The sequence below is a fragment of the Phyllostomus discolor genome, chromosome 6, assembly GCF_004126475.2.
Source record: "Phyllostomus discolor isolate MPI-MPIP mPhyDis1 chromosome 6, mPhyDis1.pri.v3, whole genome shotgun sequence".
Classification (NCBI taxonomy): domain Eukaryota; kingdom Metazoa; phylum Chordata; class Mammalia; order Chiroptera; family Phyllostomidae; genus Phyllostomus; species Phyllostomus discolor.
Genome location: NC_040908.2, coordinates 89,742,704 through 89,765,534, shown reverse-complemented (window position 1 = coordinate 89,765,534; position 22,831 = coordinate 89,742,704). Strand labels below are relative to the sequence as shown.

General features: G+C 35.4%; 1 protein-coding gene and 1 pseudogene across 2 annotated transcripts in view; both read right to left on the bottom strand.

Annotated features, from left to right (window-relative positions):
* Positions 1-22,831, bottom strand: part of C6H11orf65 (chromosome 6 C11orf65 homolog) — a 41,643-nt gene that overhangs the window by 5,772 nt on the left and 13,040 nt on the right. Inside the window, exons 3-7 of one of the 2 annotated variants that reach the window (XM_028516047.2) lie at positions 19,603-19,695; positions 12,969-13,022; positions 12,640-12,840; positions 10,812-10,942; positions 2,661-2,831 (exon numbers count right to left, since the gene is read on the bottom strand). In XM_028516047.2, the coding sequence (XP_028371848.1) occupies positions 2,661-2,831; positions 10,812-10,942; positions 12,640-12,840; positions 12,969-13,022; positions 19,603-19,695 (650 nt within the window). The remainder of the gene's footprint in view (positions 1-2,660; positions 2,832-10,811; positions 10,943-12,639; positions 12,841-12,968; positions 13,023-19,602; positions 19,696-22,831) is intronic. The other variant, XM_036028607.1, reaches the window with a different exon arrangement.
* On the bottom strand, positions 4,204-5,173 carry LOC114499673 (annotated as a pseudogene).

Here is a 22,831-nt window from a genome sequence, read left to right as displayed (position 1 = left end):
ATGCTACAAAAACCACTTCAAGTCTTACTGGTTTATTGTTTTTATCCTTTCTTCCACAGATTTAATCCCCCAACAGAGAAGAGTATGGTGGATGATAGTGGACTGAGATGTCTGTTTATTTCCTCCCTTTGAACTGAATTGTATTGTTCTTTTTGTATCCCAGTAGTGATGAAATACAGAATGTTGGGTGTCAATTTTTGGTTAATCTTTCATGAAAGTGTGTTGGTCCTTTGCTTGAATTAGCCAATTGTATAAGGATTTCAAAAGCTCACTTGAGAAAATTCTCTATCCTGCTCTCAGAAGCTCATTCAAAATGAACCTCACCAACCTCTCCCTTTTTTTCCTCTATTCTTTACCCAGTGATTTTTACTCTTGGGAAAAAAAGTAGAAGTACAGCACTACATAAAGTATATAATTTTCTAACTGCTAACCTGCATACCTGAAACTAATGCAAAATACTGAATGTAAAAAAATAAATATACTTGTAATTTTTAAAAAGATACTGCATTACAGTACGTTTCTTTGTCATTTCCTTCATCATTATTACTATCTGTATTTATTCAGTGTCCCCAAAATCACAGACATTCTCTCTATAGAGAATTGAAATACTAAGGTAATGACAAGATATTGGGCTAAAGAATCTTAATCTCTTGTTTGTTTGTTTTGTTTGTTTGTTTGTTTTTAGAGAGGGAAGGGAGGGGGAGAGAGAGAAAGAAACATCAATGTGCAGTTGCTGGGGGTCATGGCCTGCAACCCAGGCATGTACCCTGACTGGGAATCGAACCTGTGACACTTTGGTTTGCAGCCTGCACTTGGTCCACTGAGCTACACCAGCCAGGGCTTTAACAATCTCTCTCTTTTTTTTAATGATAGTGTATTTTTTTATTTTTATTTATTTATTTTTAGAGAGGGAATGGAGGGAGAAAGAGAGAGAGAGAGAGAGAGACATCAATGTGCAGTTGCTGGGGGCCGTGGCCTGCAACCCAGGCATGTGCCCTGACTGGGAATCGAACCTGTGACACTTTGGTTCACATCCTGCGCTCAATCCACTGAGCTACGCCAGCCAGGTAACAATCTCTTTTTACCATTTACTTATTACAAAATATTTTAGAGCATCTATCTACAATGCATAACTAGTTATTTCTTTTTGTCTTTCCCTTTTTATTTTCTAATATAGCTTTCCCACCAATATCTTATTTTTTCTTGTTTTTCTTCTTTTAGTCATTCTTTTTCTTTTCTTGTCTTTTCTCATTATTCTCTTCTCTGATTCCCCTTGGGTGATCTTCTTTCTGTTCTATTTTTCAATGACATGTTGATTTTTCCTATCCCATATTCTTATCTCTCTTCCTGATTTCTTCCTTTTTCTTATGTTTCTTTACTTACACTTTCTTCATTTTAGTTTTTCTGCTGTTTCATCCACACAATAGTCACATTCATTATTGTAGCTGGTAAATATTCAATATATTTAAAAGCTGTTTGAGATATAATTCACATACCATACCATCCACACATTTAAAGTGTATAATTCAGTGACTTTTTGTGTACTCACAGAGTTGTGCATCCATCATCATGATCGATTTTAGAACATTTTTATTTCTCAAAAAACCCCAACTGTACCCCTTAGCTTCATCTCCCAACCCTCATAAGTCTTCCAGTCCTAGGCAACCACTAATCTACTTCCTGTCTCTATAGATTTGCCTATTCTGGACATTTCATATCAATGGAATCATAATGCATGGTCTTTTTTTTATTGGGTTCTTTCAGTTAGTAGAATCATCAATATTGTAACATGCATCAGCATTATTTTTTTATTTCAGAATAATATTCCGTTGTATAAATATTACATATTTTTATTTATCCATTCATCAGTTGATAAATATTGGGATTATTTCTACTTTGGTTATATTATGAATAATGCTGGTATGAACATTTATGTACAAGTTTTTGCATGGACGTGTGTTTTCATTTCTCTTGTGTATCCATACTGAGGAATGGAATTGTTCAATCATATGCCAACTTCATGTTTAACTATTTGAGAAACTGCCAAATTATTTTTGAAAATGGCTGCACTGTTGTACATTTCCACTGACAGTATATAATGGTTCCAATTCCTCTACTTCCTTGTCTTCTTAATTATAGCCATCCTAGTTTGTCTGAAGTCAAATCTCATTATGGTTTTAACTTGAATTTCCCTGATTGTTATATTAAATATTTTAAAATTCCCATCACACACACAAAAAAATTCTAAAAATGTTTTCCAAGGGCTATAATATGCCACTACAAATTATAACTTTTTAATGTCTCATGTGGGAAGATCAGGGTCTGTAAGTTAACAAAATTCTTTGTATTATTGATTTCATGTTCCCAGCCTTATTTCTAAATCCCAAAGTAAGAAATAAAGCAAATTTAGGCTAAGGCATAAGTATGAAGTCTGACAATAAAGAACACCTCTCCAATTTTCTTTTTTTCTACTTTTAGATCATCCCTCTTATATCTTTCTCCCTCATTTCCTCTTCTTTCTAGACAAGTATAAATACTTGTTTTGTGGGGAGGGGTGGAGATTATGTTTGTGACTCCTACATTCAATACGGGAATTAGAAATATTAGAAAGAAAAATATGATGCCTGCCCGTGTTCCCAAGAACAGCAAAATGTATTTACTCATCAAAGTTCAGTGTATTTGTCCAGTTCAGCACTTCATCCACTTCCCATTCCATCACAGAATCTATCCCACCATCTTCAATAGATCTGATTAGCCCTTTCGTTGCTGTGTGAATTAAACCCAGAGTTTCACTATTTGTTGACTTAGCCGCCAGGCTTCCTGCATAGTACCTAAATAGAGGAAAGAAAGAAAGACATAAATCCTCTGGAAAATGTGATTACTAGTAGATGCAGTTAATATATATTGTTGTTATAATACTATTTAAATATAAAGCAAGTTTTTATCCTATTTAACACAAATACCTCTAAACCAAGTTCTATTCGATGGGATCTTTTGGAAAAAACAAAGCAGCATAATCAAGCACAGAGAGAAGCCTCATTTCAAGAGTCCCACTCAGCAAGTTGGATTTTTATGATACAAAGAAAAACTAAATTATATCACCAAATCATAGAATTACAGAATCAAAGGGCCTCAGAGACCAAATTACTAGCCCACTTGTTTTATAGATAAGGAAATGCTGGAAGAGTTGAATAACTTTTAGAAGGCCATGTGGCTGATGACAAATATGAAGAAAGAAGGAAAGAGAAAGAGGAAAAGATAAAAGGAAGAAAGATATTGACATTTTTTGTGTGTCAGGCACTTTTCATACATCATTGTAATTGTCTTTAAAAAGACACAGCCATTTGTGACAACTCTTTATTCTCATTTTATGGATGAGGAAATTGAGACTTAGAGAAATTAAGAAATTGTTTGAGATCATGAATGCAGTAAATATATATCAGAGCCAATATTAAAATCTGACTGTAAGCGCAGACTTCTGTAGCACTGTTCTTTTACGTTTGAGCACATAAATTAATGCATCCACCAAACATAAGCTGAATGAATAGACAGAAGTGGTGCTTACCAAGAATATTAAAATATAGCATTCTTTGTTTTTTTATTTTAAGATCTACATTGGTGTTCTATTTTAAAGGTTAACCTATTCTGACCCTGTATTTAATCTGACACTCATTTATTAGGAAGTGGCATGGTGGAAGTGTACAGCTAGAATTTGGTATTGAACTCTCTGACTTTGAATCTTGCTTCTGTGATTTATTAGCTGTATAATTTTTGGCAAATGATCTAGCCTTTCTGGGACTTAGTGTCCTCTTCCTTAAAATGATAATCATTATACTACCTCCTGCTAGCGTCCTTAAGAGATTTAGAAGTATAATACAATTAAAGCATTTAAAACTACTGGCACAAAGTAAACATTCAATGAAAGAAAGCTTCCATAACCCTGGATGGCAAAAGATGTGACAGTGACAAGATGTATCCCTGCCCTCATCAAGTTTCTGCTTGGTCAGACTTGAAATGGATAATGATCTATGTGAGCTAGTGAATTGTATAGAAGCAGGAACATGCCTCTTGATTTCTATTGCTTAGTAAGTACACAAATTATAAGAAAGTATGATTTCACAATTTATTTTTCTCAGTTCAAGTTTAATAGAAACTACACAAAAGGTGTTGCCCCATTACTGTATATGTCAGTTGGCCTGCTCCATAAGTTCAGGCCATTTCCTCCAGAAAAAGAAAGGCTGCCCTCCCCAAACCCTGCAGGAAAGGCCTGTTTTGTCTCACACCACATATGGCCTAAATCTAAGATCTTGTGTTTTAAGCATGACAATAGTAAAAGAGAGGTTTTGTTTTCATGGCTGTATACTGCCGCTATGACCCTATAATGGCCCAATGCTCACTTCTGCTTAGAGAAATATTGTTTGCTTCCTGGACATCACTTGATGGCATCACTGCCAGGTTTCCAGCCAGCTGGGCACACCTCCCCATGTTTGTCAGTGAACTGGAAAGCCTGAACTAGTCTCAGAGTTTCATCCAAAGACTTGGTGAACAGGAAGGTCGTTTATGGTGATCTGTGGAAGGATACCTTTTTCGTCAATGATAAAGAGGCCCTTGAATGAGATGCCCTCATCAGCCTTTAAGACCCCATAGTCTGAGCAATGGTGCGCTTGGGATCTGACACCAAGGGAATGTTCATGGATCCCAGTCCTCCTTGTTTCCTGGGTGTGTTGATCCAGGCCAGGTGACAGAAGTGAGAATCCACAAAAACACCAATCACTTGGCAGTTGAGTTTCTTAAATTCTTCTACCCTATCACTGAAAGCAATGATATCCATGGGGCAACAAAGGTAAAGTCAAGAGGGTAAAAGAAGAACACCACCTATTTTCCTCTGTAGTCAGATAGGCTGGTATCTTTGAACTGACCATCTAGTGTAACAGGTGTAGCTTTGAAGTTGGGGGCAGGGTGCCCAATGTTAGCATTTCCTGAAGACATCTTGCTATCAGTGGCTCTGAGACACAAATACCAAAAGAAGCAGGTCAGGAAGAAGAATCATGAAGCGCCTGCTTTTACAATTTTTCTAGAGTTCTTCATTCACTTATTCATTTAATAAATATTTACTTCAGTGTCCAACGTTTGCAAAGCAATCTGTACAGTGGTGAAATGCCTTCCTGGAACTTGCAGTCTTCCACTTCCATACTCTCCTCCCTAAACAACAGGCACTTAGCAGACATGTACTAAATAAAAAAAGACATAAATGATGGTACCCTTTGGCCCAGAATTATTAACTAATGCTCATGCCACAACATAAATGCATTTAGAAATCAGTAACTTCTGAAAGGCTGAGGTTGAATGTATTTTTATGAGTTCCTCCATGTTTACCTTCCCAAAGATACATACACTTAAGATTAGATTTTGGAACTGGGGTGATACTCATTTTTCCTTTTACAGCACTGATATACAACAATTCATATATCTACTTTTTGTTCTCAGACTTTATTTTTGAAATTTAATCTTTATTGTATTATTTTTTACATTACCTTTTAGTCCCCTTATGTTGTCCAGGTCCATGAGTCCTTTTTCCTTTTAGCTCGGTCCCTCCACCCCCTACCTCTCCCTGCCCCTGCTGTCATCCTGCTCTCCATCTCTGAGTCTGTCCCCATTTTCCCTGTTTGAGTGACTTCTTTTTCTTTCCCTGGATGAAAAAAGTCCTCATTGGGAAATGTTTTGCTGATGTGTAGAGGTGAAACAAAAAATGGCAGAAACACAAAAGGACATCAAAATTGATAAGTTCAAAAACTGATTTGAACAGTGGAAAAAATGTCTCAATAGGTTTACTACATCCAATGGAGAGTACTTTGAAGGTAACTAAAGATTAAACATGTAAGAATAAATGCACAATTTTGTAATAAATAAGTTTCATGCTTAGGGTTCCCCCTCATATTTATTATACACCTGTAAATCTATGACTACAATAAAAAATGAACACATCAGCCCCCCACAAAGTTCCCTGTGTGCCTTAGTAATCCTTCTCTCCCTCCTCCCTCCCACCCTTATCTCCAGACAACCACTGATCTGCTTTATGTCACTCCAGATTTCTTTGTATTTTCTAGAAATTTGTGTAAATTAAATCATACCATGTGTTCTCTTTTTTGACTGGTTTTATTAATTCAGCACCATTATTTTGAGATTCATCCATGTTGCTGTGGGTGTCAATAGTTCATTCCTTTGTACTGTGAGTAGTATTCCTTTGTGCAGGTACATCACATTTATTTATCCAGTGACATTTGGGTTGTTTCTGGTATTTGGCTACTTCAAATAAAGCTGTTATAAACATTCATACACAGTCTTTCTGTGGGCATATGGTTTATTTCTCTTGGATAAATACCTAAGAGTGAAATGGCTGAGGTGAATGGTAGGTATATCTTACCATTTATCTTGTAAGATAATACTAACTTGTAAGAAAACTGCCAAACTTTTCCAAAGTGGATGTACTATTTCCATTTGCTCTATATGTGTGCAGACAATTTCTGCCATTCTGGTGGTAATGTAATATCTCATTATAGTTTTGGCTTGCACTTTCCTAATGACTAATGATGATAGTTATTATTTCACTTGTGCTTATTTGCTATCCATATGTCATTTCACTTGTGCTTATTTGCTATCCATATGTCCAAACATTATTGTCAGAGTGTTTGTTTAAATCTTTGCCATTTTAAAATTAGGTTGTATTCTTATTATTGAGTTTTGAGTTTAAAAAACATTCTAGATACAAGTCTTTTACCATATATGTTTTGCAAATGTTTTCTTCCTGCCTGTGGCTTGTGTTTTTATTTTTATGTATTTTTTCACATTTGCATTATTTTTTTTTGTGATGTATCTCCTCAGGCAAGGGAAACAAAAGAAAAAATAAACAAACAAGACTATATCAACCTAAAAAGTTTTTGTAGAGCAAAGGAAATCATCAAGAAAATAAAAAGACAACCCTCAGAATGGGAGAACATTTGCTGATACATCTCATAAGGGGATAACATCCAAAATTTACAAGGAACTTACAAACTCAATACCAAATAAAGCCAACAACCCAATTAAAAAATGGGCAAAGGACCTGAATAGACAATTCTCCAAAGAGGACCTGCAAATGGCCAACACACATATGAAAAGATGTTCAGTGTCACTAATCATCAGAGAATTGCACATTAAAACCACAATGAGGTACCATCTCACACCTGTAAGAATGGCTATCATCAATATACAACAAACAACAAGTGCTGGCAAGGATGTGGAGAAAGGGGAACACTTTTGTACTGTTGGTGGGAATGCAGACTGGTACAGCCACTGTGGAAATCAGTATGGAGATACCTCAAAAAATTAAAAATAGATCTGCCTTTTGACACAGTGATCCCAATTCTGGGAATGTATCTTAAGGAACCCCAAACAGTAATTTGAAAGAACATAAGCACCCCTATGTTCATTCCAGTGTTATTTACAATCGCCAGGATATGGAAGCAGCTCAAGTGTTCATCAGTACATGAGTAGATAAAACAACTATGGGACATTTACACAATAGAATACTATTTGGCCATAAAAAAGAGAAAATTTTACCCTTTGTCACAATATGGATGGACCTCAAGAACATTATGCTAAGTGAAATAAGCCAGTCAGAGAAAGACAAATACTAAGTGATCTCACTCCTATGTGGAATCTAATGAACAAAGTAAACTAACAAGCAAAACAGAGACAGGCTCATAGAGAGCAGGATGACAGGTAAGGGAGGAGGGAGGGTAAGGCATGGAGGGATTGAGAAAAAAGAAAAAAGGATTCATGGACATGGATAACAGTGGGGTGATTGTTGGGGGTGGGGTGCATAAGCAGACTAAATGCTAATGGAAAAAACAATAAAGATTAAATAAATTAATAATAATTAAAATTTCCAATTGTTTGTTGCTGGAACATGGCAGTACAATTTCTGTATCTCACAACCTTGATAAACTTACTTATTAGTTCCAATAGCTTTTTTTTTATAGATTTCTCAAGATTTGTACCTAGACAATAATGTCAACTGTGAATAAAGACTGTCTTAGTTCGTTCTTTCCAATTTCAGTCTCTTTCTTCCTTTTCTTGCCTTATTTCACTGGCTAGGAACTTCAGTGCAATGTTGTAAAGAGGTAGTGAGAGGAGACATACTTGCCTTGTTTTCTCATCTTAGAGGCAAAGGAGACAGTCTTTCACTGTTAAGTGTGTTAACTGTAGGTTTTTTATAGATGCCTTTTATCAGGAAGAGGTTCTCCCTCTTATTCCTAGTTTGCCAAGAGTTTTTATCATGAATGATTGTTGGATTTTTGTATATTTCTTCATCTATTAAGATGATCATAACTGAATTTCTTTTTAAGTCTGCTAACATGGTAAATTACATTGGTTGACTTCTAAAAGTTAAACCAACTCTGTATTCCTGGGATAAACTCCATGTTATTTATTATCCTGTATCTATGTTCATGAGAGACACTGTTTGTTATTTTTTAATTCTTATAAGCCTCAAGTGTTTTTTGTATCTGGTAATACCTTATAGAAATTGTTGCAATGTGGCCCTGGCCAGGTAGCTCAGTTGGTTGGAGCGGCATCCTGATACTGAAAGGCTGCAGGTTGATCCCCATTCAGAGTATATACCTAAGGTTGCAGGTTTGTTCCTGGTCGGGATGCTTATGGGAGGCAACTCATGAATGTTTCTCTCTCACAAAGATGTTTTTCTCTCTCCCTTCTCTCTCTAAAATCAACAAATATATCCTTGGGTGAAATTTTTATTTTTTTTAAAGAAGAAAATTGTTGTGATGTGTTCCCTTCTTTTTCTGAAAATATTTGTGTAAAATTTGTATTAGGCTTTTCTTAAATGCTTGCTAGAATTCACCAGCCAATCTACCTGGGCCTTCAGTTTTCTTTGTAGGAATTTTTTAAAACTGTAAGTTCAACTTCTTTAATAGATATAAGACTATTCATGTTATGGCAGGAAAAGAAACTGCTCTCTGTAACATTTGCAAGTTTTGTTGGGACAAAAGCTGAGTAAAAGTTATTTTTAGGTAAGAAGCCGGCTAGCAGACATTGCTATGTAACGTTATCTGAAGGCCACTAACCTTGCTCCTGCTTCTGAATGCTTGCCTTCAGCAGCTGGTTCCCCCTCCCTTTCTGCCTGTATAACTAGTATATAAAAGGACTCCAAACCCAGCTTTTTCGGCTCAGGATTTGGGAATTAACCCCCCTTGAGCCCCCGGGTAATAAAGTTTGTGCTTCATTATCTCCCCGAGTGTGGGTGGATTTTCCACAACAATGTTATCTTTGTTTTTGAGTGCACTTTGGTCAATGTCATTCAATAAATTATTGTTTCATTTAATTTTTCAAACTTATGGGCATTAAGTTTTTTGTAATACTTCTATACTGTCTTTTTAAAAAAATTATTGACACTATTACAGAAGCTCCCATTTTCCTCCCCTTCACCTGCCTGTCTATTTTTCATTTCCTTTCTTCTTTTTTCAGGCTTCCCTTGGATTAAATGATTATTTGTTATGATTCTACTGTATCTCCACTGTTAGCTTATTAAGCTTCCATCTTTGTTGTTATTATTGATTTTATGGTTACTTTAGGATTTGTGGTATAAATATTTAATTATTATGGATTACCATTAACCAGTGTATATCAGTTCATATGTAGCATAAGACACTTCTAATAGTATATTTCTATTTCGCCTCTCTCAACCTTTGTAATATTGTTATTATACATTTTACTTCTGCTCTGTTATAAATTAATAAATGCTACAATATATGGTTATTTCTGCTTTAAATAACAAATTACCTTTAAATATTTTGAACTTTAGTTATTGCATCATATGTTCACATTATAGTTATTTTTGTAATTATCTACTTGTAATGTCAGAAAAATAGTTACATTTTTTGAAATGAAGATTTTCAATAAAAGAGAGATGAAGTACAATTGTGGAATCAAGAATTTAAGTAGAACTTGATTGGTAATATCAACATTAACTTATTCTTTACATAAAAATTTTAATATCTATCGTTTTAAAAATTGTGGTAAAACATTTAACAAAATTTGTCATCTTAATTATTTTTAAGTATACAGTTTAGTAGTTATTAATTACCTTTCTAAAGATTTAAATTATAAGAAGAAAAGTCCTTAATATTTACTTATATTACCATTTTGGGTATTCTTCATTTTTGTAAGGATCCAGATTTTTATTTAGAATCATTTTCTTCCTGCTGCTTTGCATGTCTGGTAATTGATTACCATATGGTAGACATTATAAATTTTATATGATTTTAGGTACTGAAGTTTTTTGTAGTCCTTTAAATACTTTGGGGCTTTATTCTGGTATATAGTCAAGTAAACTTTGAAACAGTTTGATTTTTTGGCACTTGCTTTTAACATTTGTTAGATAGACCCAGAATGACTTTTAGTAAAATCCACACAGTCAGTATCTTAGGACAGAAAAAAGGATTGAATGGGTCTGAATGGACAAATTAAAGTTATCAGATGTATAAGAGTAAATGCTTATTTCCATATCTGATGTTCCAATGGAATGTGACTTCCTCAATGTCCAAGACAGTGTGTCCTTTCACATTTACTTCCTGAAGCTGGACTGTGTCTGGCACATAGTAGGCATTTATTAAATGTTTGCTTTCTATGTATTTTTAAAAATATAACTGTAACCTTACATTTTCTTTTAAAATAGCATATAGTTATATTAGTAATAATAGAAATTTTTAACTTAGAATATTATATACTTCTTTAGTAAGTTTTCATCAACTTACATTTGCCTCATCCATTCTATTTTTCTAATTTTTCTTTTCTTTTCCATATCTTGTCTTCTCTTCAGTTTAGAGAAATGAAATTTGCATTCCTTTTTGTCTCCCACCATTACATCTTCAGTGGACATCCAAAACTATTGAGAAATAAAAAAATGAATATATAAAACATTGAAATACTGATTATGAGGTTATCTGACTATAGACAGAGTTTCCATGTGCTCAGTAGGAATATGCCAAAATAGAAAAAGGTTAAGATAGACCTTTGCAAGGTATTTCTAATTTCAGTGATGGGTGAACAGCACACTGAGCCTTTGGAGGCACATGCCTCAGAAAGACTGACAAAGTTCTAGTGTACTGAGATACTTAATAAGCATTTGAACAAATGAGTGAATGAGTGAATGAAGAGACATATTCCAAGAGTGTTTTAGTTTCTCATAAGAACAAACCTGACCTACTCTTAGTGTTGATGCCTTTTGAAGACTGTAAGTATAGGCACCCTCCAAGAACAAATAAATCTCCACTATGTCCTGAGTTTGTAGTTTCACATGTAAGACACTTTATCCCAACTGGTTGTCTATTTTCCTACTTCTGATTCATTCCCCTGTCCCCACCACACACACCTTAACTCACAAGGAGAAGAGTTTGCTATTCCCCACAACACTCTGTATTTTTTACTATTAAAGCACATATTTACTACATTATACTGAAATATCATGTTTACTAAATGCCTTCCTAACTACAAGGCAAAATACTTGAGGAAAGCAATTATTCTTATTTACTATTGTACACCTGGCATTTGGTACAATGACTGACTCATGGCTGGCATGAAATAAAGTTTGCTGAATGAATGAATGCATTCCTTGATCATTTTCACTTTTCATATTTAGTATATTCAATATACCACATTCTATAAACAATCAGCCATTGAGGATTTGATGAAGATACATGAGGATACTTGTATAACAGATATCTATAGAACCAGATCATGTTAACCTATAAAATGTAAGTTTACAAATATCCTTAGGTAGAAATTATTTCTACAAAAAGGAGATTAAACATGGGTGTCTATAGAAAAGTTCCTGAATCACATATATGCATTAGGAACTATGTATATTTTAAATCATTCTGTTCAATTAATATGACTACATGGTAAATTCCCCAACATCATAAATATTCAAATGATTTCCCACCAGTTTCTTCTGTTATAAGCTCTGTAAGAGAAAAAGTCATATTGTTCTCCAGAACTCCCACCTCTAGTCCAAGGATTAATATAGAGTCAACAACATCTCCAGATCTGCTTTAAGTAAAGATGGTAAACTGCTGAGTACCTGAGAGTATCTAAAATGGCTTCAATCAAAGCTTTACTGAAAGTAGAAATAAATGTAAGTAAAAAAGAGGTATATTCCTGTATTGTTTTTCTTTTTTTCCTTTATCCTCACACGAGGATATACTTACTGATTTTAGAGAGGGAACGGGAGGGAGAAAGAGGGAGAAAAACATCAAAATGAAAGAGAAGCAAGGATGGGTTGCCTCTAATATGTGCCCCAGCTGGACAGACACCAAACCTGCAACCCAGGAATGTGACCCAGCCAGGAATCAAAACCACTGCCTTCTGATCTGAGGGATGACATTCCAACCAATGGAGCTACCAGGCCAGAGCTATTCCTGTGTTTTGAAGTGTTATTAAAAACCCCAGAGTAGTTAACTTAGGCAATTTTCATCAACTGAATTACTAGGATTTACTATTTAAAAATTAATTTTCAAATTAATTTTCAAAAAGACAAATTGGTTTATAAATATATGATACAAAATTGTTAATATTTTTTCTTACTGTATCAGAAACAGGTCTCCAGCCATTGTTCTCTATACGACAATACCATCCACTGTGATCCTCTTCCTGAACATTATCACTTTGAATATGAGATGCATATTTTGCTGAAAGTTTTGTGTAATCTCGAGGGCTATTAGCACACAGATCTTCAATATGTCTCTCAGTAAAAATTTTATAGTATATTTCAGGTGGAAATTTAACCTGTAGATGGAAAGTTCAAAGGGCCATTGTATCCCAATTAAAAAGTAATTTACATTTAAAAAATCACATCTCACAAATGGTATATCAATAAGCTTTCAAATTACAACTAATAATTCACCCATACTTACACCACCTAATCTGAACCGTACATGAACGCCAGCAGCAGCATCTAGAAGCTCTGCCTATAAAACAAATTACTTTTTAGCATTCTATATATACCAATTCACTAATTCTCACTCTATCATGTTGAAATAATTGCTGAATATTGATTATTTATGAAATAGATCAAGTGACTAAACTTCAAATAATTATTTTCAAATTGGAAAATGTTTTAAGATTTAATTTCTTATAGACATCTAATAAGTAAAACAACATACATGATAAGTGGCAAAACAATATAAAATTATATTTCCTTTCTATATAAGTGTAAAAGTCAAGTGATTTGTTATTCATAAAACAAACTTTTAAATAAGTGCTCAAATATATGGTTTGCATATTAAATATTGTCTTACAAGTAAATTCAGAAGAAAAAACTTACATTGGTCAATCAGAGTTTTATATCAGATGACCTATCCTAACTGCCTTTTATTAAATTTTTTAAAATCCATGTTTAAATTTATTTTATTTAAAACTTTCCTTTTAAAGATTTTATTTTAATTTTAGAGAAGGGAAAGTGGAGAGGGAAAGCAAGAGGGAAACATCAATGTGTGGTTGCCATTTGAGGGTCCTCTACCGAGGGCCTGACCTGCAACCCAGGCATGTGCCCTGATTGGGAATTGAACCAGCAACCCCTTGGTTCTCAGGCCAACACACAATCCACTGAGCAACACCAGCCAGGGCTAAATTTCTTTTTTTAAAAAAATTATTTATTTTTAGAGAAAGGGAGGAAGAAAAACAGAATGAAACATCAATGTGTGTTTGTCTCTTGCATGCCCCCCTACTATGGACCTGGATCAGGCATATGCCCTGACTGAGAATTAAACCAGGGACCCTTTGGTTCATAGGCTAGCACTCAATCCACTGAGCCATGCCAGCCAGAGCATATTTTGTAAGAATTATATATAATTGATTTTCTTGGCCCTGACTGATGTAGCTCAGTGGATTGAGCACCAGCCTGCAAACTAAAGGGTCGCAGGTTCAATTTCCAGTCAGGGCACATGTCTGGGTTGTAGGCCAGGTCCCCAGTGGGGGCCCGGTGAAAGGCAACCACACATTGATGTTTCTCTCCCTTTCTCCCTCCCTTCCCCTCTCTCTATTAATAAATAAATAAAATCTTTTTTAAAAAAACCTTGAAAATTAAAAAAATAACAAACTAAAAAAAAAAGAATTATATATAATTGATTTTCTAAATGTTAGTGCCCTGGACAAAATGGAAAATAGAAAAAAAATTTGCTACTGTATTAAAAGACAGTTCAATGTTGTCTCCTGACAATATTAAATTAGATGAGAAAATAGATGTTATCTTGTTTAGTCCATAAAGCCCTAAAAATAAAACTAGTTTTACATAATTTTCTCCTGAGTAAAAATTGTACATACATATATAATATATAGTCATAATTCAAATATGAAAAAGATATTTTATAATAAGATTTTAAAGTATATATTTATAAAATTCATAAAATATATACTTTCATATATGAGTCTGTCCAGAAAAAGTCTGGCCGTTGTTAATATAATGAGAACAGTTTGCACAACATCAATGTAAGCTGGCAGCCAAGGAGAGTGGACTACAATGCACATGCATGAACAGTGATGATTCCACTGTACTAGTCAGTGGGGGCAGTAGAAACTGTTGAGTGGTCATGTGTACTGTGTGGCTGTTGCATTCAAATGACTGCAATGAATCTGTATCAAATTTTATGTTAAGCTTGGACATTTCTCTGCACAAACTATTTGGATGATTTCAGAAGGCTTTGGGATGATGTAATGAGTGCAGCACAAATAGAAGTGTGGCACAAATGCTTCAAAGATGGTCAAGAATTTATTGAAGTGAATGATATTTTGGAAAGCCCACAACAAGCAGAGTACCTGAAAATGTTGAATGTGTACAGGCTGCAATCAACAAATATCAGCAACTGACAGAGCGAGAACTAGAAGCTGCTCTGAGGATTCCAAAAACACTGTCTGAGATTTTGAAGCAGGATCTTGGCATGAATCATATTGTGGCAAAATTCATTCTACAGCTTCTGCTACCAGAGCAGAGTAAATATCGTGCTACAGTTGGGAGAACTGTATGAGGTCCCAAAGTGCCTACTTTGAAGGATACTGAGGCATCATTGTCCTAAGTACAATGTTTCTTGCATCTTGTATCTTCTCCAATAAATGTCTCTACTTTGCCAACTTCTGGCCAAGATGGAGGCGTAGGTAGGCACACTGTGCCTCCTCACATGATCAAAAGAAGAACAACAACAAAATTTAAAAACAAAAATAAACCAGAACTGCCAGAAAATCAAACTGTATGGAAGTCTGACAATCAAGGAGTTAAAGAAGAAACATTTATCCAGACCAGTAGGAGAGATGGAGATCGGCAGTCAGGGTAGAGAGGACTCGTGGCAAGGTGGCGGCTGCTGGATCAGGAGAGGCAGTGTCTGGCAGAGCAAATAATCCCACATTTTCATGCAGGTAAACCAGAAGGAACAACTGGGGAGCGAGACAGACCATGCAACCCAGGGTTCCAGCTCAGGGAAATAAAGCCTCAAAACCTGTTACTAAAAAACCTGTGGGGGTTGAGGTGGCACTAGGAGAAACTCCCAGCCTCACAGGAGAGTTCGTTGGAGAGACCCACAGGGTCCTAGAAGTACACAAACCCACCCACACAGGCATCAGCACCTAAAAGGTCCAATTTGCTTGTGGGTAGTGGAGGAAGTGACTGAAAACCCACCAAGAGCTGAGCAAGCAGCATTGTTCTCTCTCAGACCTCTCCCTCACATACAGTGCCACAATGTAGCCATGTGGTTGCCTTACCCTGGTGAATACCTAAGTCTCTGCCCTTTACTACATAACAGGCCCACCAAGACAAAAAAATATGGCCTGAATGAAACAACAGATCAAAGCTCCAGAAAAAAATACAATTCAGTGATGAAGAGATAGCCAAACTATCACATACAGAGTTCAAAACACTAGTAATCAGGATACTCACAGAAATGGTTGAGTATGGTCACAAAATAGAAGAAAAAGTGAAGGCTATGAGAAGTGAAATAAAGGAAAATGTACAGGAAACCAACAATGATGGGAAGGAAACTGGGACTCATATCAAAGATTTGGAACAGAAGGAAGAAATAAACATCCAACCAGAACAGAATCAAGAAACAAGAATTCAGAAAAATGAGGAGAGGCTTAGGAACACCCAGGACAACTTTAAATGTTCCAACATCTGAATCATAGGGGTACCAGAAGGAGAAGAGGAAAGGCAAGAAATTGAAAAAATTTGAAGAAATAATGAAGGAAAACGTCCCCAGTCTCAAAAAGGAAACAGACTTCCAGGAAATCCAGGAAGCTCAGAGAGTCCCAAAGAAGTTGGACCCAAGGAAGCACATACCAAGGCACATCATGATTACATTAGCCAAGATTAAAGATAAGGAGAGAATCTTAAAAGCAGCAAGAGAAAAGGAGACACTTACCTACAAAGGAGTTCCCATAAGACTTAATAGCTCATTTCTCAAAAGAAACCTTGCAGGCAAGAAGAGACTGGAAAGCAGTATTCCAAGTCAGGAAAGGCAAAGATCTACTTCCAAGATTACTCTATCCAGAAAAGCTATCATTTAGAATGGAAGGGCAGATAAAGTTCTTTCCTGACAAGATAAAATTAAAGGAGTTCATCATTACCAAGACTTTATTATATGAAATGTTAAAGGGACTTATCTAAGAGAAAGAAGATCAAAACTATGAAGAGTGAAATAACAATAAACTCACTACTATCAACAACTGATCCTAAAAAACAAAAGCAAACTAAGCAAACAACTGGAACAGGAACATATTCACAGAAATAGAGATCACATGGAGGGTTAACAGTGAGGGGGGTAGGGGGGAGAATGGGGGGAAAGGCACAAGGAATAAGAAGCATAAATGATAGGTAGAAGATAGACGGGGGAGGTTAAAAATAGTATGGGAAATGTAGAAGCTAAAGAACTTATATGTATGACCCATGGACATGAACTAAGGGGGGAAATGTGGGTGGGAAGGGGGTACAGGGCAGAGGGGAAAAATTTCCCTTTGGGAGAAGAAATGGGACAATTATAATAGCATAATCAATAAAATATATTAAAATTTAAAAAATAAATAAATGTCTCAATTTTTCAGAGTGCATGGCTGGCTACTTTCTGGACAGTCCATACACATGTATATATGTGTATATATTTATATATGTATATATGTGTGTGTATTTAAATACCCCTTTCCCACTAAAGTAGGAAAATCTTAAATGTACAGCTCCATGAAGTTTTACCCCTCCTGTTTTAGTCAGTTAGTGTGAGGGGCTGATCACATCAAACCTATTCAGAAATTGGGCTTGGTAAAGTCTGAATTACAGTTTTAGTAATCCACATCCATTTATCCACTTCTAATTTTTCCATTTCTCAGATGTGAGCTCCTCAACCATGATAGACTATGGGAAACTCAGTTATATTCTTTGGAAGATTTGAGATTAATTGTTTATTCTTCTAGCATCTACACACTCAAATAAAGGTGGGGGTGGTTGTGTATTTGAGGTAGTTCCATTCCCTCTAGTATGTCTTTGTCTCTTAAGTTTATGAGAGATTTGATTTACTGTTATTTTAAGTGGACTTAAAGCCCTGGCTGGTGTGGCTCAGTTGGTTGGGCATTGTCCCACAAACCAAAAAATCGCCAGTTTGATTTGTGGTCAGGACATATGCCTGGGTTGTGGGCCAGGACCCGGTTGTGGGCCAGGACCCTGTTGGGGCCTGTGAAAGGCAACCAACTGATGTTTCTCTTGCACATCAGTGTTTCTCTTCCTCTCTTTTTCTTCCCCTTCCCCTTCTCTAAATAAGTAAATAAATAAATAAAATCTAAAAAAAGTGGACTTAGATTAGCTGTAAATCGGTTCACTGCAAACTCTAAGGCAACCAAAAAAAAGTTAAAAGGAAGTATAATTTATATACTAAGGGAGAAGAGAAAATGTAATCATATAAAATGCTCAATTAAAACCAGAGAAGCCATGAAAAGAGTGCAAGACAAAATAAGTGGAGAGAAAGAGAGAGAAAAGAAAGAACAGACAAACACCCTTTGGGAATGCTGTTAAGAAATAGTAACAGATAGGGTAGATCGAGCTGTATCAATAATCACTTTAAATATCAATGGTCTAAATGTATGAATTAAAAGGCAGAGACTGTCAGAGGAGATAAAAAATAAGACCCAACTATATGTTTACAAAACTTTCAATATGAGGACAGACTTATTAAAAGCAAAAGGATGGAGAAAGATATAACACTTTAACTAATCAAATGAAAGCTGGGCAGCTATATTAATTTTAGAATTTAGAGGATGGAAATTTTTCAGAAAAAAAGAGGAACATTACTTGATGATAAAGTGGTTCATTTTCTAAGAAGGCATAGCAACAATCCCTAATGTGCATATGCCTAACAACGGGGCATCAAAATATGTAGGGCAAAACTAACAGAACTGCAACGACACTTAGAGGAATCACTATTAGAACGCCAAAATTAGACATAAACAGCACCATCAATAACTGGATCTCATTGACATTTATTGAACATTTCATCCAACAATAGCAGAATATACATTCTTCTCAAGCCCACAGGAAACATTTACCAAGAGGGAACACTGTCTAGACCATAAAATGCAACTTAAATATAAAAGAATAGAAATCAGACAAAACATGCTCTCAGGTCCCAATGGAATTAAACTAGAAATCAATAGCATAAGCACAGATGGAAAGCCCCAAAACTTCGAAATTAAACAACACACTTCTAAATATCAAATGGGTCAAATAAGAAGTCTGGATTTTAAATTTTTAAATATTTTTTAAATAAATGAAAAGAAACTACAACTTATTAATTTTGTGAGATGCAGTAAAAATAGTGCTTAGATGACAATTTATAGTGTTCAATGCATATATTAGAAAACAACAAAGATTTGAAATCAGTAATCTAAGATTCTACCTTAAGAAACTAGAAAAAGAAAACAAATTAAGTCAAAAGTAGTGATAAGAAATGAGATGAAAAACAGAACAGAAATCTATGAAACTGAAAACAGAAAATCAATAGAGAAAATCAAACAAACTAAAAGCTGGTTCTTTGAAAAGATCAGTAAAATCAATAAACTTCTGGCCAGACTAAGAATCTGGATGATGGTTATGCAAGGGTTTGCTTATAATGACTCAATGAGTTACACATATATGTATAATGAATTTTTATGTGTGCTTAATAGTTCAATAAAAAGTTTTTAAAAGGAACAACTACAATCACATTGAGTTTATAAAGCCACACAATTTTATGAAAGAAAAAAAGATGGTGTATCAATAAATAATGTCTTGCCCTGGCTGGCATGGCTCAGTTGGTTGGGCGTCATCCTGCAAGTAAAAGGTCACTGGTTCCATTCCTGGTCAGGGCTCAGGCTTAGGTTGCAGGCCAGGTCCCTGGTTGGGGCGTGTGCATGAGGCAACTGATTGATGTTTCTCTCATACATCCATGTTTCTCTCCCTTTTTTTCTCCCTCTCTTCCTCTCTCTCTAAAAACAAATAAAATCTAAAAGAAAATTTAAAAAATAAATAAATAATGTTCTTACCTCCTTAGGATTAATATATCTTACTATCTGACGTGGTTCCCCTTGTCTTCTTATATTAATCAGACTTTTAAAGTGTTGGAATACAGTAACATTCTAAAGGTTCAAACACATAAAATTTTATGGTCAAAACTGGGAAAAATGAGTAAAAACCATAAAACAGATTTTATACATTTAAACTAGATTTTAGAATATTATCCACTCAAGGCTTCCTTTGACAAGCCAAGCAATGTTGGTATTATTTTCACAAAGTGTTTTACCCTTAAGTTTGTAATTGTATCACTAGCAACTATGAATAGAATATGCAGAACTTTGGTTGTGTCACTTCAGTATACTCCAGAGTAATCTAGGAGAAAGACAAAATATAGTCAGGTGAGTAAGAACATTGACTATGGCATAATATTGTCTGGTTCAACTGTTAGTTCTTACTAGCTGTATGACCCTAGATAAGTTACTTGACCTATCTGCTCAGATTCTTATCTAAAATATGGGGATGATAGTAGCTATCTCATACAGCTATGGTAAAAAATGAATGTGTTAATATTTGTAAAGCACTTAGAACAACTTCTGGTTAAGAAAGCACTCAATTAATATTATCTATAATTACCAATACAGAATCCTCTTCATTCCTGTAAGTAATTCCAGTGATTTACAAACCCTATCTGCTTTTCATGTTAGTGCAAATTTAGTCAACTCCTAAAACTTCTTCAATCTTGGAAAGCTATTTTTTTGGTAACCCTCTCCGTATACCCTTTTTCATAACAACATCCTTAATAACTCTTGGTAAATTCTATCTCTCCAGCTTGCTTATCTTAAGTCAAATTAGCACCATTACCACAATTTGAAGATCAAATGTATTCACTTTATATATTAGAACTATTTTAGTTTGTATGATACTTGAACCATGGCTTTCATGGTTAGCCCTTTTTCAGAATTTCTAACCACTTTTTAAGTCCAACTTCTCAGACATATCTTTTATTGCATGAGGTATCATTTTATCACCAGATATACCCCCCTTACAGCTATTCACCATACTGATCTAACCTGAATTGTCACTTTTACAGTAATCCCTCAGGTTTGTTATTTCTCTTTCTGTTTCTTTTTGTTTTTATAATATTTTTTTTTCTTAAATGTCAGGTGATCCTTGGTTCTCCATTAATACAGTCATGTGCCACATAACAACAGAAATACAGTTTGAAAAATGCATCACTAGGCAATTTCATCATTGTGCAAACATCACAGCAGGAACTTGCACAAACCTAGCGCAGAGTCCACTGTACGCCCAGGCTATGTGGAAAACCACTCTCACATATGCAGTCTGTCAGTGGCTTATGTGTTACAAGACTGTAATTAAGAATGAAAGTCTGTGTCAGTTCTTCTAGGGAGCATGTATATCCTGTGTTTTTGTGCAGTCTCCTATTTTCTGACTATTCACTTTTATGCCTGGGAGCTTTGTGATGTGGGTGGATTAAGCTAATCAACAGGCTTTCTTATAGGGGATGGTCAGATAGCCAGCAATTAATCAGGCTGACTCTCGTACACTAAAATTAAGAGGTTTTTTATGTAAAGTGCCAAGTCCATGCTAGAATTAGCTTTCCCAGATAGTTCATTTAATTTTTTTAGAAATAAGCCTTTAGGGTTTTTTTCTCCCAATGGAACATATCCATCCACCAAAAGATTTTTTGCTAATGTTAAATATCCATCTACCTGAAGCTTTGGATCTTAAAGTGACAGAGGAGACAAATCATTCAGATAGCTGTTCCGTATATAGACCTTCAATCAGCCCCCTTGTCTCCACCAACTTTCTTCCAGGCCTTTTAAATTGCTAACTCCTAATTGATATTCGTTCTAGGCTTCCAATGGCAAACCAGCTCTCTCACTGGAGTTCTTTTGAAATGTATCTGGACAATTCTTCTACACAGTTTTGTCTAGCTGGATGCTACAATCTGTTTTTGGTTTTCTGTAAATGAGATAAAATTTCTTATTTGCTCACAAACACCCTTCTTTTACGTGTTAAGTTTCTGTACATTGTTATTTCTGTGGGGCTTTGGAGGAACAAAAAGTGAAAATGTGTGTTCAGTCTACCGTCTGGTTAAAATACACACACACACACCCAACTTGTTTGTTTATATATGTGCTTTCTCTACTGAAGCTCCTTAATGGCAAAGAAGTACTGTAAAGTGCTAGCCCTGTGCCAGGGAAATAAAGGCATGTGGCTCATTGGATTTGGATGTAAGAGAAGCTACAAATGACAGAAAAGCTTAAGCCTAGATGACAAGTATGCATATTGAAACCATCAAAGGAACAGTAGATTTTAAGGAAAAAAGTTATTTCAGTGTTGAAAATCAATAGTTACCCCCCAGAATAGGTTTTATGGCTTTGATAGAGGCAGTAGAGGCAAATAATGGAAGCTACTTTGCAAGACTTGATTAACTGATACAAAGGTATTCTTGTGTGCTAGAAACAGAGCCATACCACTTCACACGAAATTGTCAGCAGAGAGCTGCTGCTATGAGAGAGAGAAGAGTGACGTCGTTTTGCTCTTGGCTGTCACCTAACCAGGTAAATCTACTTGGAATATTCCCTATTGGATAAAAAGACAAGCTCTACCCATATAGAGCATGATAAGAAACTACTACATTAACCTACATGTGGTGTATTATTGAACTTTAAGTCCTCAAGAGTAGGTACTCAGTTAATATTTAATGAATGAATGTATTCCTAACACCTGCTCACAAACCTGATTCCAGCGTCAAGAAATAAAGTTTTTAGGGGTGAAATCCAAATGATCCAATTACTTATACTTTAAAAAAAAGATTTTATTTACTTATTTTTAGAGAGAGAGGAAGAGAAGGAGGAAGAAAGGGAGAGAAACATCAATGTGTGGTTGCCTCTTGTACACCCCACACTGGGGACCTGGCTTGCAACCCAGGCATGTGCCCTGACTGGGAATCAAACTGGTGACCCTTTGGTTCACAGGCCCACGCACACTCCATTGAGCTACATCAGCCAGGGCAATTACTGATACTTTCATTCATAGCAGCTATTATCAAAGTGTCTGGCCCAGATCAGGAACAACATAAAATATTTGTGAGACTAATGACAATATTAATTAATGTTAATTTTTTGAAAATTTTTAAAATGTGCCCTGGCTGGCATGGGTCAGAGGATTGAGCATGGGCTGCAAACCAAAGCATCACAGGTTCAATTCCCAGTCAGGGCACATGCCTGG